Source organism: Natator depressus, chromosome 2 (assembly GCF_965152275.1).
Source record: "Natator depressus isolate rNatDep1 chromosome 2, rNatDep2.hap1, whole genome shotgun sequence".
Classification (NCBI taxonomy): Eukaryota; Metazoa; Chordata; order Testudines; family Cheloniidae; genus Natator; species Natator depressus.
Genome location: NC_134235.1, coordinates 150,852,163 through 150,871,243, shown reverse-complemented (window position 1 = coordinate 150,871,243; position 19,081 = coordinate 150,852,163). Strand labels below are relative to the sequence as shown.

Genomic DNA, 19,081 nt, shown 5'->3' with positions numbered 1-19,081 from the left:
TGTGGGATAGCTACCCACAGTGCAACGCTCTGGAAGTCGACTCTAGCCTCGGTACTGTGGAAGCACTCCGCCAAGTTAATGCACTTAATGCACTTCTGTGGGGACACACACACGAATATATAAAACTGATTTCTAAAAAACCGACTTCTATAAATTCGACCTTATTCCGTAGTGTAGACATACCCTGAGACACAGAGGATTTGTTTAGATTATCTGCTGTCTGCTATACTTGGTTTCCTGCCATTGAATTTTCTGCCAAACACATAGAATGCATGAATCTATCCACTACAGACTCATTAACTAGAGAGATTTTCTTTTGCTTTGACTTCAGCTCATCATGGTTCTGTCAGCTGCAGCTTTATAGGTCACTGAATCAAGACATCATGGATCTAGTGAAACATGATTGTTAGTGAGCTATGAGGACTGAAGATGAAGTTTTGAACACTCATTTGAGGGTAACTCAATTTTTCTATCTGCAGGGTCTTTGGGGAAGTCCAATACCACAGTAAAAACCACACCAAAACTATCGTACTAAGCTTGGGGAGCATAAAGAGGGAATATTTAGGATCCAAGACCATATAAAATATTTCATGGCTTTCCAATTCAAACATTTTCCCTTATCAGGATTCTCTTAGTCTCCCTTGATGGAGGAGTGAAAATTCAGCCCTGGTTTTGGAGGGAAGGTATTTTCCCTTGGCTTTAGCCTGCTTCTCCTTTGTATCTGGCTGGACCCCAATGGAGACTACTACATTTCTCCCCAAGCTCTCAAACATGTCTGTAGGGAAAAACTTCTCATTTCTCCAGCTAAGAGTTATAACCCAAAATACAGAGTTCCCCTTCCTTGGGGAAGATGACAGAAGATGAGACTCTGGAATGTCTTTTCACTCTTCTTTGGTTTTTATGGTATTTGTGGATTTTTGTGCCTGTCTGGGAATAATTTACTCTTCCTAGACAGTGCTCACTTTCAGAGTTTAGCCCTTGTGGGGGACCTCAAGTCTCTGTCTGACATACAACTAGAGAGGAAATGCAGATGGGCACTCCTGAGCCCAAATAGTCTTTCTTAGAGGAGTAAGTCGGAGAAGATACTCAGCTTCTTGCTAAGGGACCATTATCCATTTGAGAACCTGAAAAAGAACTTGGGGCTTTCCATCAAGAGGTGTATGAGACCAAGGAACCTTGGGGAATTTCAGACTTCTCTCAAATACGACAGTCCTGCTTGCTGAGTCCCAGGCCTTGAGGAAGGCTGAACTACCCTAGCTGAGTTGTCTCGACTAGCATGAGAGATACAAAGGCCAGATTTTATATCGACAATAAACTATTATTTCTAGTCTAGTAAATTTTTTGTATGTGTAAATAATGTGCATACTTAAACAGACTTCTATATAAATACACATGTACAGACAGATCTAGACTATCAGTGTTCTACCACAGTAAATATGGTCACCAGTAAGACTATGAATTACACTGTAGGTTTAACTATGCTGTAGGTCTGATTACAGCAAACAGAACAGTCTAAAATATGTCTTCTTTCTTTAAAAAAAAGATTACTTGAAAGACTACATAAACAATACTAAATTCCTAATTACAGCAGTTGTCCAAGAAGCATTTCTCTTGTCATAGCACTCCAACCTCATTGTTCAGTGGGTGGATCAAAACTGCAGTGTCCATGTCACTAAGGTTTGTTAAATACTTTCAGTCTCTGTTTGCATTTCATCACACAACTTCAGTTATATTTTTATCATACAAAGAAGTTATGTTATGTGGTAGCCATGTAATAAAAGACAGATAAATCACAACACACAATTCACAGTTCACTAGCTTAAAATAAAATGTGGTGACCGCAGATCTTTCTAGAACCAGCAATAAAGCCAAGTTTCAAATTTGTATGGTCCTATAGACAGGCACTGAATTCACAGTGTCACAGGAAGGCTACTCATTTCGGTAAACTGAGTGAATAAGCATAAGAAATTATATCCAAGTACTCTCAATATCAGCTTAATATGACTCAACTTTAATAAGGGTACTATTTAATTAACAGTGAAATGTGCTCCCAAAAAATCTTTCAAAATTAGCGTTCTACAATAATTTCTTCTCTTTTGACAGTCAACACTTATACAATCATTTGTGTTTAAGAATTTTCCACCAAAGCTGTACTCCCTCTTCTGAAAAGTAATATTTTACACACTTTATTACTGCATGCTTACCTTTTTAAGCAGCTTTACCAAAATACGGCCTGAGAGCTACAGAATGGTCTTGCCGTTTAACAGCAATAATATTCTGAACTTTTTTTAACTCATGAAAGGACTTTAGACATCAAGGGATAAGGAAAAGGGACAGAGAGTTCTGAGTTTGTTGGCTGTCACTTAGAATTAGTGTTGATGTATTACCTCTGTCACAGCCCAGTGATGTAAAAATTGGTCCAGATCAGTCAGGTAGAGATGGACAGATGAAAACTGTGTCTGGCTAATGTGAGGTTTTCCTCTAATGCTCTGAAGGCTAGTCAACTCCTCTTTAGAGAATCCTAGAGACAGTGGAGAAATGAAATCGTTAGGATCACAAAGCAAGTCAAGCGCTGTTCTACTTTATTAGCACTATTGAAAAAAACTCCTTTATTTGTGCCCAGAGAACGTTTGTTGTTCCACAATTCTAATACGTCTCACTTGATATTTTGAAAGTAGTATATAAAAATATGAGTTCTGAGTTCAAAAAGGAAAATGTCCAAAAACAAAAAAGTGGTTCAAAAATGTAGGTTAAGGGGAAAAGCTAAGAAACATCCATTCAAAACTTTGAGTGTATTCAGTTAAAAAAAAAAAAGTCTGAGGGACACTTCTATTTTTCACAATGTACAGCTTTACAAAATATGAACAGTATACTATTTTGTGCCTGGACAAAATTTCCAGTCATAGAAACCATATTTCTCTGTATATCAGGTTTGGAGACTCCTAGCAGCCACTGGCTGCTAGTACAGCAAAACTAAACATCACAGATCCCTACTTTAAATTTTAGAGGCAATTTCTGTATCTGTGTAAAACAAACTGCTTCAACTATTTATGCAGAGAAAGGAAAGAAAAGCCAGCAAATAAGTTTGTATGGAAACCAAAATATCAGTCCTGAAAAATGAAAAAAAAAAAAACTGAGCAAGGATGAGTGCAACGGAGATTCCATTCGATGCTCATCATACTTTGTAACATGACCCATATATAAAATGTTTAAAATTGTAATATTTTAATCTGTGTCCTCCCCTCACCTCAGCCTGAAAGCCCAATGTTCAGTTTTGTCTATCAGCCCTTATGTCCATATACAGCTGCTTGTCCATCACCAGTACTAGTTATATTTGTGAATTTACATTAAAGCTCATCAAAGAAGGAATTCCATTTCACTCTCTGTTTCTACTGTGTGTTTTACCAATTGTAAAGTGCCTAGTACATTTACAGGACTACATAAATTCCCAGACAAAAATCTACATTAAAATTGCATTAAAGTTGTGGGTACATACAAATAATTAATGGTAAAAGCACTACATTGATGATGTAATTATTGCAAAAACAAGCAACACATACCTAGGTAATTCAGAGTTTAAAATTAGCCTTAAGAAAATTCCAATCTCATTGAAGTATGTAAACATACAACTGAGGCAACCAAACACTGCTCTGTACCACTGCTCTGTAGTGATGTCACGCTATCACCCGAACAATTATGATTCGAACATTATAGTTTTTGTGGTCCCAGAAGAGAAGAAACTGATTTTTAAAGATATTGATTCCATCTCCCCATATTTCCCGTCTCGTGGTGTCACTACAATTAAAACATTGCTATAATGTTTTTACCCCTAAATTATTCAATATAAATTCCATCTTAATGTAGTTTATCTTTAAATTATTAAAAATTTCATACTATGTTAAATAAGAATCCTAAAGGCAATACTACCGTGTAATATAGCTAATGATTTGAAGATCTGTACTATCAACCTCAAATCAATTTTATAAAATTTAACTAACTTTTAGGTTCAGATTCACTGGTATGTGCAGGCTGTACACTAGCCAGTTAAACTGGGCTTTAAAACTAGTTTGCTTCACCAGAGCAGCTGGAGTATATTTGTAAATCTGGTAATTAATTTGCACGTGACTAATCCCCATCCCCTCAGCACACACAAAAAATGGTTACTGGCCTTTCCATAACCTTACCTTCCACTGGAGGTGTGCTCGCACCCAAAGCACAGTTGCCTGAAATTTTTCCCTCGGTGGTATCTGTCAGGTCAGTCTCTGGTGCCATGTGCTCATAGCACCAGTATAAAGGGTCCGGCTGACCCAGCAGACCCTCAGTTCCTTCCTTCTGGCCAACTCCAAAAGAGGGGTAGGAGGGTGGGTTGTGGAATGGACATGTCCAACACATCTCAAAGAACAACAGTTATGGAAAGGTTAGTAACCATTGTTTCTTCAAGTGCTTGCACATGCCCATTCCACTGTAGTTGACTCTCAAGCAGTAGCATAGGATGGTGAGATCGGAGTTCTCGACCGAAAATGGCATCATCCCTAGCCAGTTCAGTAATGGCATAATGAGTAGAAAACGTATGCAATGATGACCACGTCACCACTCTGAAAACGTCCTGAATAGGGACATGAGCCAGCAATGCTGATGCTGGTGCTCTCATGGAGTGGGCAGTCAGGTTAGCTGGTGGTGGAAAACCTACCTGCTGCTCATAACACATGCAAATGCATGATGTAATCCATGACGAAAGTCTCTGAGCCGAGTCCTTTCGGCAATCACTATGAAGAGTTGGATGGATCTACGGAACGGTTTGATCCTCTCGATGTAGAATGCTAGGGCACATCTGATGTCCAGAGTATGGAGACGTTGCTCCTCCCTGCTCATGTGTGTTTTTAGCTAGAAAATTGGCAGAAAGATTGCCTGATTACTGTAAAACCACCTTTGGGAGGAAAGCAGAGTGAGCGTGAAGCTGCACTTATCCGTAAAGAAGATCATGTATTTGGGGGGGGGAGGGGGGTGTCATCCGACATAAAGGCACAGACCTACAAGACCCTCCTGGCTAAAGTAATAGCCACCAGAAAGGCCACCTTCCAGAAAAGGTATGACAAGGGGCACATTGCCAGTGGCTCAAACGGGGGTGGGAGGGCTGTCAGTTTTGATAAGACCAGCTTTAGGTCCCTGTATGGGGTTGCACTCACCTGTCAGGAGCGCCCCCTGGCTAAGTGCGTGTGCCTGCACTCTCTCTCTACCTGTTTGTGTTGAGTCTTCGCTGATTCAGCCCGGCCAAGTCAGTGTGTGTGTGTGTGTGAGTGTGTGTGTGTGAGAGAGTGAGTGAGTGATAAAAGCAAAGCAAACCCCTTTCGAGGTACAAGTCCAATAGGGGCCTCTTACCCAGGGAGCTTTAGTAGTGCTTGCCTTGGTTTCTCAGGGTTTCCCTGCCAGGCCTCTCTGCCTGGAGAGATTTGGCGGTCTCTCACTCCAGTAGATCAGGATCTTCTCCCTCAGGCCTTTCTACAGGGAGAGCTATTCATTTTCCATGCTGGTTGCTCAAGATCTTCTCTCCCAGGCCTATCTACCTGGAGAGCTTTTATAATTTCTGCCCCTTTTGGTCAGGGTTCCCTCCCAGGCCTCTCTTACCTGGAGAGATTTTCCAGTTCAGTGCCCTCTGTAACGTCTCTCTCAGTTTGTCCCTGCTCCAGAATAGAGCGATGCCCCAGGATTCCATCCCTGGAAGCAATGTCTTTGCCCTCTTCAGCTAGGCCACTAAAAGAGTTTAGTTCTCCCTTCTGGGGTGCCTCAATGTTTAGGCCACTTCTCCCAGTGACTAATGAGGGTTGGGGGGACCTGGGCCGGCCCACTACTCTGGGTCCCAGCCCAGGGACCCTGTAGATAGCAGCTGTCACTGTGTCCCTTTATCTAAATTGCGCTAAAGCTCTAATTCCCTGGGCCACTTCCCCGCGCCGTCTTCACCTTTACCTCAGGGTCTTGTCCTGATGGAGTCCCTGCAACCAAGCTCAAGGCTCCTTCTTGTTCTCCATTGCTTCTGGCAGCACTACCTCATCCAAGGTCCGGCAGCTCCCTCAGCCAGCCACACGCCATCCATGCTCCTCCAGCTCCAGAAAGGAACTGACCTTGGTCTGGCCCTGCAGCTCTTCTTATACTGACCTGCTCGGCCCCGGTGGGCTACTTCCCACATAGCCACTATAGGCAGCTTTGAGGACCTCTCTATTGCCCTTTTCTGGGGTGTGGCAGGGCCAAAAGGCTTCCATGAGGGGGCCTCAGGGCCTAGTCCACCCATCACAGTCCCATGAAGGGACTGGTTCCTGTATTTGTGAGTATAGTCTTCCTATGCCTTTGAGGAAACAAATGGCCATTTCATGAGAAAAAACGGATCAATTATTCACCGGGTAGGGTGGAATGCTGAAATTGCTACAAGATGAACCTTAAATTGATGAAATCGCTAAACCTTGCTGTTTCAGGTGTAAAAAATACTCAAGAACGGACTGCAGTGATGACTGTGGGAGTGAGACTCCTTGCTGGGATGCCCAAATGGAGAGGTACATAGCCCTGGTAAAGGGCTTCCTGCTACCTAATAGGACCCAGCAGACCTGTCTGAGCAAGCCAACTCTGCGATATTTATCCATGGAGCTTCCAGGCCATCAAGTGGATGGTGGTGCTGAGGTTAGAATGGAGCAGCTGACTGTGGTTCTGGGAGATCAGGTCTGGGAGGAGAGGGAGCATGAGAATGACCCATGCCCTGTCCTGCTTGATTTTCAGCACAACCTTGTGCACAAGCAGGATGGGGGGGAAGCGTAGAACAGGTGCACTGCCCACGGGAGCAAGAAGGCATCCATGAGCAAGCCTGGGGCTGTGGCCTCATAGGGAACAAAACTGGTGACACTTTCTGTTGTATCTGGTCACAAACAGTGTCTATTTGGGGAGTCGCCCGCCGGTGGAAAATGTCCCTGACAATAGCCGGGCGAGGGGACCACTGTAGTGATGGGAGAAACACCTGCTGAGGCAATCTGCCAGTTCATTTTGCATTCTCGGAAGGTGAGAAGTCTCAAGGTGGACTGACTGGGTTATGCAAAACTCTCACAAGTGAATTGCTTTCTGACACAGGGGGGAAGAGCAAGCCCCTCCCTGCCTGCTGAGGTAGAACATGGCTGCAGCGTTACCCGTGAACACTTGCACGCTCCTGCCCATAATGTGAGGCAGGAATGCCTGACAGGTCAGACAAACTGCCTTGTGCTCTCTGACATTGATGTGTAGCGAGAGCTCTTCTGGGGATCACAAGCTTTGGGTCCTGAGGGGCCCTGGGTGAGCTCCCAAGCCCAGCTCTGACATGTCTAAGATCACAGAAATCAAAGGTTGGGGCCAGGTGAAGGGAACGCCTGAACAACCCGCCAGAGGGTCCAGGCACCAATTGAGGGAGGCTAGGACTGGGGAAGGCACTGTGAGCACAGAGTCTAGATGGTGGCGGTTCAGTGAGTAGACCAAGGCCAGTCAAGCCTGATGTAGCCTGAGGCATAGTCTTGCGTGCTGTACCACGTACATGAATGAGGCCCTGTGACCTAGAAGTCTCAGACAAAAACGTAATGGGGTGGTCCTTGATGTGTGCTATTAGTGACACGATTGTGTGAAACGGCCTTCTGGGAGGAAGGCCTTGGCCTGGGTGGAGTCAAGCACAGCTCTGATAAACTCCATCCTCTGCACCGGAGTGAGAATAGACTTCTGCCTGTTTATTAGCAGGCCCAGGGCTTGTCAAGTCAACTGTATGAGGTGGATTCTGGACTCTATCTGAGCCTTGGACCAGCTTCTGATTAGCCAGTCATCCAGATAGAGGTAGACTTGCACCCCGTCTTCTCAGGAAAGTCACCACTACCGCCATGCACTTTGTAAACACCCGTGGGGCCACTAATAGGCCGAACAGGAGAACTGGGAATTGGTAGCAGGCCAGGTTCACAATAAACCTGAGAAACCTTCTGTGGCCTTGGAAGATCAAAATGTGAAAACAGACATCTCTTAAATCAAGGGCAGAGTACCAGGGAGGGGATAATGAAAGCCAGGGAGACCATGCGAACTTCAGTTCCGTGAGGTAGCCGTTGAGTCGGCGTAGGTCTAGAATAGGTCTGAGACCACGCATGCAGTCCTGCAGGGATTGCTGGACCCCAGGAGACCAGAGGACTGTAGCTCGAGTCTTACACATGGCCACTGCGGAGGCCATGGACCTGGCCGCCAAGTCCAGTGCATCCAGGGATGCCTGCAAGGAGGCCCAACCTATCACCTTCCCCTTCTCCACCAGTGAGGACTCCTGCCTGCCTGCACTCCTGGGGAAGTGAGTCTTTGAATTTCATCATGGAGTCCCCACTGGTTGGCGATCCTAAGCTGTAGTCCCCCAGTAGAATAAATCTTTCTATTGAAAAGGTCCAGTTTCTTGGAGTCATTTGCTTTAGGAATTGCCCCTTGTAGGCCCTGTCTCTCCCTTTCATTGACCGCCAAGACCACCAAGGACCCCAGGGAACAGGAGGGAGAGATAAGAGTATAGGAGGAACTCATAACCCTGGGCAGGCACAAAGTACTTCCTCTCTGCTTTTTTCGATGTGGGGGGAAGGGAAGCAGGGCTTTGCAACAGGGCTTTCACTGGGTCCATAATGGCCTCACTGAGAGGTAGAGCCACTTTCAACATGCCCACAGCAACCAGGATGTGAACGAGACTATGGGAGGATTCTTTCATTATCTCTGCATGCAAGCCTGTTTGAGGCCAACCTCTTCAACAGCTCCTGGTGGGCCTTATAGTCCTCTTGAGGAGGCGACACGTCCACCCCAACACTGCCTCGTCCGGGGAGGTGGCCTGCACACGCAAGGGACCTCCTCCTCTCCTTCTGCACTGAAGGGATCCTGCAGATCCGGATCCTGAAGTTCAATACTGGGCTCAATGCCGGAGTTTAGGTCGGGTGCTGCCCAATGAGATGGAGGCACCCTTCTCTTGGAGGCCTCCAAGTCAGAGCTTCTAGAATGAGGCCCTGGCATTGGGGAAAACCCCAAAGGGTTCCAAAAGGGCGGACAGTGACCACTAGGCCAAGGACATGGTGGGCACACCTGTGCTGGGGGTCCACGACAGGGCTTGGATGGCTGGAGGGAGAATAAGGGCGACTCCTTGGATGGGAGGAGTTTGACCCAACCTCCAAATCAGCTAACAAGTTTTCCTCCGGGAATCATGGTGGTGTGGTTCCTACTGGTGCCAGGAATCGGTGATGGGGCTGGGAGGCTTCCATCAGGGCCAGCCAGGACAGTTTCCCTCTAGATGGTATAGTGGGGCCTGGAACCAGATGACAGCTAGGGACTACATGTTCCCTCCTGCCCACTGGCACCAATGCTGCCAATTCTTGTACTGCCAGTGGTACTGAAAGAGACAGCAGGTCTCTGACCTCAGCAAATGCCTCCAGGCAAAACTCTGTTAAGTGATGGAGAAGCGCCAACTAAACTATATAACTGAGCAACTGTTTAAACTCTAACTATACACAATACGAAGAAACAAATAAAAATGAAGACCACTAAGAACAGCTTGCCATAGCATGGAGAGCAGTTCCAGCGAACATCACTGGCGTTAAGAAGGAAATGAAGGGGTGCAAAGTCAGTCAGGCCCTTTATGCCAGCGTTGTGAGCGTGCAGCACCAGGGAGCACCACAGCCAACCCAATGGGTACCACTGAGGGAAAAATTTCTGGCAACTGTACTCGGGGTGCGCACACACCTACAGTGGAATGGCCATGTCCAGGCACTCGACGAAGAATCACTCTTTCCCTCTCCCATGGTTTCCGGTGGTGCTGCTTTCTGGTGCCAGAGAGCTGAGAGGAACAGTGTACCAGCAGTTGGTTATCAGGAGGTGTCATAAATATAAAGGGAAGGGTAAACACCTTTAAATCCCACTGCTACCACCATATCAAGGTTCCTTCCCCACTCTGAACTCTAGGGTACAGATGTGGGGACCTGCATGAAAACCTCCTAAGCTTACTTTTACCAGCTTAGGTTAAAACTTCCCCAAGGTACAAACTATTTTACCTTTTGTCCTTGGACTTCCACTGCCACCACCAAACGTCTAACCGGGTTTATTTTTGAGAAAGCGTTGTTTGGAAACGTCTTTCCCCCCCAAAATCCTCAACAAAACCTTGCACCCTCCTTCCTGGGGAAGGTTTGATAAAAATCCTCACCAATTTGCATAGGTGACCACAGACCCAAACTCTTGGATCTTAAGAACCATGAAAAAAGCATTCAGTTCTTGAAAAGAAGAATTTTAATAGAAGAAACAGTAAAAAGAATCAACTCTGTAAAATCAGGATGGTAAATACCTTACAGGGTAATTAGATTCAAAACATAGAGAATCCCTCTAGGCAAAACCTTAAGTTACAAAAAGACACACACACAGGAATATCCAGTCTATTCAGCACAGCTTATTTTCTCAGCCATTTAAAGAAATCAGAATCTAACACATATCTAGCTAGATTACTTACTAAGTTCTAAGACTCCATTCCTGTTCTGTCCCCGGCAAAAGCCTCACCCAGACAGACCCTTTGTTTTTCCCTCCCTCCAGCTTTTGAAAGTATCTTGTCTCCTCACTGGTCATTTTGGTCAGGTGCCAGCGAGGTTATCCTAGCTTCTTAACCCTTTACAGGTGAAAGGGTTTTTCCTCTGGCCAGGAGGGATTTAAAGGTGTTTACCCTTCCCTTTATATTTATGACAGGAGGACTGGGTGGGTTTTTTTATTTTAACTATTTTTAAAAAGAATATGGGCAAACAAGTAAATGTACATACATTTAATTGTGGAATTTGACTGTCAAAGTTAAAAGGAAACATATGTATATTCAATTTAGTTACCTATGAAAGTCTGGAGGTAAACTGGGCAGCAGGGGGCATGCAGTTAGTGAGAGGAGGCTGTGCAGAGAGTCTGGGGAGAACAGGAGGAAGAGGAGTCTGCAAAGGGACCATAATGGGCAAGTAGCGAAAAATGCAGGATTCAGGGTCAATGTGGAGTGAGGCCAGTAATGTATATTTGGTCAGGAATGTGAGAAGAGGTTCATATGCAGGGGGCTCCTGTGTTGGTGAAATCAGGACTGTGCACTGGTCTTGGGGACTGGAATGGGGAGCCTCGTCCCTTTGTGCCAAGGGATCAGTGAGTGAAAGGCTACGCACAACAGCACTACTGCCTCAGCTCCATTGTCCACTCAAGCAACATCACTGGGGCCATAAATTGCAGACATCAGTCCTCAGAGACTGATTACCTCCACAATTCTCAGGCCCCTCTCTTTGGATAGCACCCATCTCTCCTCAATACAATCCTTCATCCCTCCCAAAGCCACATATACCTGTTTCCCTCTGCTCCTCCCCATAACCCCACTCTATCCCCAACCCCTCACTGTCCCCCCTCAGCTCCCAACACCAGGAAGCAGCACTGTGGGGAGCCTTGGGAAGGCATAGAGATGAGCAAGAATACGATCGGGGCAGGAATGCAGAAATGGGAGGAGGAGAAATTTGAAGCTTGTTTTTCCATTAAGATTATTCAAGATTTAAAAAGCTTTGAAGAATGCCAAGTTTCTTAGAGAACACATTTAAAAATAAATTTTAACTCAAATTTTCAGAAAACTTTTTGTTCTGTAACTCAAATAAAGTAAATGCAGTAATTTTATCAAAGATATGTTGTATTCTTAATATAAAGCAAAGAAGTTGAAATGCTGCTTTAAGTGTAAAATGCAGTTCATCATTAACTCCAGAGTCATGACCAGAGATTCCATAAGATCACCACCAGGGGAAAAAAAAAAAAAAGGCGTTGAAGTGGGAGGTGCTGCTGTGCCTATTTTTATAAAAGCTGTTTCAATGCACGCAACAAGGCACAAAGCCATCCTAGGCTAACAGCTTTTCACATTTCTGCAATCCATGTGGCATAATGCTCAGCTCCAAAAGTGGAGAACAAAAGCAGCTGGGATCTGCAAAAGCAATTTCACAAAGGGAAAATTGCAATATCCAGTTTCACATGTGTAAAATATCAATTGTTGCATTAAGGATGCACAGTACACTAGTTTTCACACTAATAATTTCTCCCCCTGATTGAGGACTACGTACATGCTAAATATGAAATCTGAAATCCAAACTGCTTCTTTGCGACTCATGCACAAAACCTCACTCCCCACTTTGGTCTGCCAGATTTAACCATCCAGACACTCTGTAGAGCACATCTTTTATCCTCTTTGTTTGGGAAAATCTTGGGACTTGACTTTTATTTGCATCGGTGTTCAGTGGTTGGTAATAATTCTGTTTGTCTAAAGAGCACTGGAAGCCCACTCTATTGTGCTCATTAATTCTATTATCAATCAAAATAAATAAAGCAGTTATGCAATTCACTTAAAGCAGGAATAATTTCTTTTTCTTGCTCAAATAATTCAAACATTGCTGAATAGATTTCCTTTAAGTTTTCAAAAAGAAAACATAGGACCGTAGGGTGAGAAGGGACCGTGTCATCTAGTCTAACCCCCTGCCAAGATGCAGTACATATCTGTGTACTGAAACAAAATATGAAAAATATTCAGTCCACATGGCAATTGAGGGTGAAAGAGTAAGCCATTAAAAATAGAAAATAAGAATGAAAGTGCTTTCTCACCCATAACCAAAGCATATCACAATGCTAGAATCTCTGATCTTTTTTCCATTGTGTACAAGTATTTAACCCATATTTAATATTCATCATTAATCTACTTTATACAGTAATTATACTAAATGAGATTCAATATCACTTTATCACAATCAATTTCATGTTCTTAATTTCAATTTATAAAATTCAAAGGGATTGCCTGTAAGTGTCGAAAACAAGAAGCTGAAGTAGTCCACATCGTTCACTGAACTGTCCTGCACCTGGCATTTCCATCCAGCAAAGGAAGATCTATTTAAAAACAAAAACAACGGGAGGGCTATTATAAAACACTATAATTAAAAATACACTTTTGGAAATCAGACATTAATATAATCAATTTAAAAATCAAATCAGTATGCGTTATTTTTAGCACACCCATCCCTCTACTGTTAAAGTAAAACTTATACCAGCTTCACACAATTTTATTTGCCTATTAGGTGTTTTGTTTGTTGTTTTTAAATGGAAATAGAAAACTTTCCTCCTCCATGACTGTCATCAAAGGTGGCCTGTAGATTGTGTTCCTGAGGTGGTAAATTTTCATAACTATTGATACAACACTTATAGGAAAAAATAGCAGCCACCAGACACAATAATTTGGACCAATTATATTTTACCTGGAACCTTATTTTATATTTGATGTTATAGATTTAAAATAAAACTAATTTTTTTTAAATTAAAAAGTCACTATTTTGGAAGGCCAAGTTATATTTTTCATTATATTCAGTAACTTTAAAATATCTCTTTTTATGAACAATGGAGTCCATTAAATAGTAGTGTCGGCATATATTTAGAATGGATAAGGATCTTAAACACAGGAATTATAATTAAAAAAACATACAGAGAAAAGAGACCCAGTGTAAAACTCGTTTTGAAGTTTCTCATGGTGTTATATTTTTAAATAGGTAAGACATAATGCAGAGCTAATAGCACCACCTATTAAGGCTGCCCAAGACTTCCTGTTATAAGACTCTGTTTTCAGTTGCTTATAACTTTGTCAAACTAATTATTTGGGTTGAAATTTCCCAAGCTGAGTGTCTGCCTTAGCCAAAATGGTTCAGCCATCTACAAGAATGAGGTTCGGGGGAACACATGTTGTTTTGCCCATGTTAACTTCTGGTGACCTGTTCTTTGAGAAGCTCTAGCACCCCCCAAGACTTGGGGCAGAAACTTGAAACTTGGCAAGGGGTGGCCTATTTGTCAGGGATATGACTTTTCCTGCCACCATGAAAATCCACCCAAATTTGGCCAAGTTATAAGCCTTTGAGAAAACTGCAGTTCACACATGCTCAGTAAAGAGATGCTAGAATCTTTGTACCTTAATTCCCCAAACATTCTGCCTGCCCAAAGCATACTCCATCCCAGGGCTTCAGGGTTTCTGTGCAATTACAGCATTGGACAGTTCTAACCCATGCTGGGCCCTGATGCAGGTACCAGAACGGTGAACAGGGAGCCAGTCTCTCTTTTAGTTTCAATGCACCCTTTGCTGATTCCCAAGTAGCTTGGAGAGGGAAGCTGCCTGAATTGCATGCAGAGGAGACAAGAGCTGTACCTGGGGAGCATAGACAGGGACAAGGAGCCTGGGAGACAAAGGGACCTCAGAGCCAGTCCTGGATAGGCAAAGAGACTGGAACTCGGAGTCGGGGGAAGCACAGAAAATTGAGACTAGATGGGCAAGGACAGAGGGTGTCAGGGAGGGAAAGATTTATTGGATAAACACCAATTTCCTCCTTTTTTACACCCTGGGGGTGTTTTATTGGAAGTCAAAAATAGAAAAGACCAAAACCAAAAATCAGAAGCCCTTCCTGCAGTGGAAGCCCATATGTCTCCTGGTGAAGACAATGGCAGACCTCAGGGAGGACAGTTCTTTATTCAATGACAGGGAGGACTCTTTTCCATGACGGTGAGGAGTAGACCTCTAGAGGTTGTGCCGATGGGTAAGGTACCCTGGTTCTTCCTACTCTCAACCACCGAGGCCAGGATCAATGCTGAGAGGTGTGACAACAGAGCCAGAGCTGCGCTGGTTGAGTCCAGAGTTGCAGGCTGCTCCTTCTCTCCAGTCCATGATGCTGTGCAGGGCTTGAAGGATTTCCCTCCAGAGGCCTTGCCGTATCAGTCCTTACGGGAAGGCACTGAACTCCTGCCTTGGTCTCAGAGAGCCCATTTCAGGGCCTGACTTCAACACTGGAAGTAATGGTGATGCTGACTTTGACATCAATGTGGAGGTCAGGTCAGGTGCTGGGGTGTTGACGCCAGATCTTTAGTCATTGCTAATTTCTCTGAATCAGACTTAGGTATCACCTGCCTGCTTGACAGGACACAGAACAATTTTGGCTTGTCCACTAGTACAATTCGTGTGCGTGTGTGACTTGTTCATACTTATGGAGAAGGACAAGCATACCAAACATCTGTCTGGAATGTGCAATTCCCTCAGGCAGATCAGACGCCTACTCTGACCATCCTTCAGGGGGATTAGTGCATCACAGGACAGACAGGGCTTGAAGCCCACAGGTTTTAAGTCCACTGTTTTGAAGAGCCCTACAGAGGGAGCATATAAAGGGGGGATAAAATCACAGAGGTCAAAAATAAGAGATCACAAGTAGTTCTGTAGATTTTGCAGAATTTAGCCTGAGCTAGGAAATAGCAGGTCAGACACTGTGACGGTGTCGGGACTCACCACCGCAGTGCCTCCTGTTATACACTCTGGGAATTAGCTCAGTTCTGAGCACCGTCTGTCGGTGGTGTCCCGTCCGTCTCTTGTCCAGCTGGCATCTGGACCCGCGTTGCTCCTTGCTCCGTGACGTCCTCTTCGGGACACTGCCTCCGGCAGTGCCCCCAAGTCCACACTCACCCCCTTCGGGGGGGTGGGGGGGGTGGTTAACAGCAGTCTTTTCTCTTCACCCCAGCCGCAGTGGCCAACCACATCCCCAAAGTCTAACTTCTATCAGGGGTCGGGTGCAGTCCGCTATGGCCACTCCTAACGGCCGGGTGTAGTACAAGGGGGAAGCGGGGAACCCAGGCCCGCCCTCTATTCTGGGTCCCGGCCCAGGGACCCTCTGGCAGCAGCCTTCCTGCCCTCCTTCGCTCCCCTTGTTCACCTCTCCTCCCTGGGCCACTTCCCCTTCGGCCAGCTTGCACCTTGTGGGCCCTTCTATCAGGGCCTGCAGCCTGGCGGGTATTGGGCTGGAGCTCTCCTCAGCTCCCCCAAGCCTGCCCAGCACTGCGCTATCCTGGGTGCTGGTCTCCTTCACTCAGGTGACAGACCTTCTCCCTTGCAGGTCTGAGAGACGCTGCCTGCTCCCTTCCTGGGCAGCCTTTATATAGGGCCTAGCCTAGCCCTGATTGGCTGGCTGTAATACTGGCCCTGATTGGCTCTCTAACAGGCCCTTCCTGATTGGCTGCCGCCTTGTGCAGCCGCTCTGGCCTGTTGTAGCCCAACCTGGCATGGGGGGGGGTGGCACCGCCCCACCACAGACACATACCAGTTTCATCTTACTGCCACTATGAGACAAACCTTTCTGTCCCTGCAATCCCCTCCCTCATTCACTATACAGCTTCCAACTTCTGCAACAAATGAGGAAGGGGTCCCATCAACAATAGTTTCTTTTCTTTCACAATACAATCCTTAGTCATCATAAGATCAGGTCCATCCAGCACAGTGAAAGAGGGAGGAATCTGTTGTAATCATTGGGTTTACAACTTTATCTCATTTGTGAGTTCGACTGTAAAAAGTGAAGGAAAATTTATAAAATGCCACAAAAACCTAAAACAAATGCTGATGGGAAGAGGTTCAAAAGCAAGAGAGAAAGACTGAATTAGTCCAAACAAAAAGGTCTAGTGATAGAACAAGGACTGTGTTAAGATCTTGTCTAGTAAACAAGAATACTGTAAAACCAAAATGGGTGAACCAAATTTGGGGTGTCAAATAAGGCCTCACTGATGGACAAAATAATAAGAGGATGGACTATTCCATGCATCACTTCCCTTTGGGGTCCTTAAACAAAGAGATCTTGGGGAGAAAAACTGGCTATTGGAGTGAGCTTCATTACCGTGGCTTCCACACCCTGGAACCCCAGGCCTTCTTCATCCTGATCCTGAGAGACTTCCCAACTAGACCAGGCCTGAAAGAGGGCCCCACATAACATGGTAACTTCTACCATCAGTGGCTGAATCCCAACCACCACCTGGGATCTGAGACTCTCTCTCGTCAACCCTACCCTCTCATGTCCTTTTTCTTCCCTATCACTGTTTCTTTCTTATCTCTCTCCTTTATTCATTCTGTCTAATAAGAATCTGACTTAGCCAACCAAGATTGTATATTCTGCAACATTGTTGTGAGCCTGGTGACCAGAAAGAAGCAGCTCAAAGCAATAACCTTAATAGTCCAATGCTGGTACAAGTTGCCAGGTCTCAAAGCGGCAGATAAGACAGCATGCTGTGCGAGTGTTTTTCCAACAATGAGGTGGCAAGGGAGACTCAACACCAGAGACAGAAGCTGCATTTTCTCTGTTTGCTATTCTTTTCTCTCCCTTTTTGTTTTGTTTTGCCTTCTTAGGAAATGGGATTGGATTTAAACACCACCACCAATAACAACAGCTCCAGCCCATCTTTTCCCCCAAAAGGACAGTAATTACCATCTTTAATACCATCTACAAGACTGGCCTGCTTCTTTCTAAAGTCTCTCTTCAGCAAAAGGGAAAAAGGAATGTTGTTAATATGAAAGCTTTACTTAATATTTTACATTTCAAATGCTTTAACTGTTTCTTCCTTCTTTTCCTGCAGCCTTAATAAAAGGTTAAAGAGATTTTAAATGGTGTGGTTGCCATGGCACTAAGCAGGCTGAAGTCTGTACAACAAACCCTAAATCTTGTTTAAAACTGTTTAATGTTGGACAGTGACAGGATTATGTTAACACTTTTGACTCTTTGGGCCTCTTTACTCCATCTCAACGAACACAAGTCTCATGGAAAAAATAATATGTGATTATATAATTAAAGACTGTATCATAATACATATGCACAAGAGAGCCACACTAAAGTTGCACAAGCAACCTTTGTTCTGACATTTCCTAACTTTTGATAATTACATACAAAAACCTGTTAAAACAACATTGCTTGACTTTACAACTTCAATAATCAAATGCACAGAACATGGTCTAAGAGCCAGGAGATTTAGGTTCTATGCCTGGCTCTCCATTTACTGTGAGACTTCAAGTCATTCATTTACCCTCTCTGTGCCTCAGTTCGCTCATCTGTACAACAGATGACTTATCTGAGGATGGGTCTAGGCTGTTCTCAGTGGTGGCAGATGACAGAACAAGCAGCAATGGTCTCAAGTTGCAGTGAGAGAGGTCTAGGTTGGAAATTAGAAAAACTATTTCACTAGGAGGGTGGTGAAGCACTGGAATGCTTTATCTAGGGAGGTGGTGGAATCTCCATCCTTAGAGGTTTTTAAGGCCCAGCTTGACAAAGCCCTGCCTGGGATGATTTAGTTGATGTTGGTCCTGCTTTGAGCACGGGGTTGGACTAGATAACCTCCTGAGGTCTCTTCCAACCCTAATCTTCTATGATTCTATTTGCCAGAAGTATGTGAAGTTTAATTAATTGTATGGGAATGCTTTGAGAGCTTCAGATGATTCTAAAGGTTCTACAGAAGCCCAAAGTATTAGTATAGCCAAATATTATGATACTAATATATGCTGTGTGAAGCTAATCTATAAATTAAATACAAGACTAATATGGTCACCCTTTCCATAGGATTCAAGTATCTAGTTAAAACTATTACTTTTTGAGGTTCATGGAGGTGATTAGGAAATGGGATCAAAATGTTCAATATAAAGAGAAACCTCAATTTCAATGAATAAATGTAGATGCATTACAAACAGGGGAAAATAGCAAACTATCTTGCACACAAATTGTAGTGAAATATATTAATACTTTCACAAACTGAAAACTATATGTGTATTTCTAAAAATATATTTAAATACTGCTCATAATTTAAAAGTTAGAAATATTTAACTCTTAAAACATGCCTTTTGTACTCTCCAATACATGGGGGAGGAGATATAGTTAAATTTAAGTTTTAGTTTCCATTTTTTGAATAAATTCGTTTTATCAAAGATAGGAATCTAACTGTTACAGAACTGTTGATGAGCGGGACCTCTTCAATCATCTAGCCCAAACCCTAAATTAACTATGATAAACTGTACACTATAATTTCCATAATTTTATCTAATCTCAATGAGAATCTCTCTATTGAGCATGTTGTAACTGTATCATTAGGCAACCAGTTCAACAGACCGATTGTTATTAAAAATCAAAGTTGAATCTTATTAACTTAAGCTCACTGCTTCTTTTGCTATTCATGTCACGGATTTTCCAGGTAGCAGCAGTTGTCAAAAGTCTCTTTTCTC

At 43.9% G+C, this 19,081-nt stretch overlaps 1 protein-coding gene across 3 annotated transcripts in view; it reads right to left on the bottom strand.

The window, feature by feature from the left end:
• Positions 1-19,081, bottom strand: part of TEX10 (testis expressed 10) — a 124,970-nt gene that overhangs the window by 48,490 nt on the left and 57,399 nt on the right. For all 3 annotated transcript variants that reach the window (XM_074945126.1, XM_074945127.1, XM_074945125.1), the window contains exons 10-11: positions 12,833-12,921; positions 2,388-2,521 (exon numbers count right to left, since the gene is read on the bottom strand). In XM_074945126.1, coding sequence (XP_074801227.1) covers positions 2,388-2,521; positions 12,833-12,921 — 223 coding nt within the window. The remainder of the gene's footprint in view (positions 1-2,387; positions 2,522-12,832; positions 12,922-19,081) is intronic.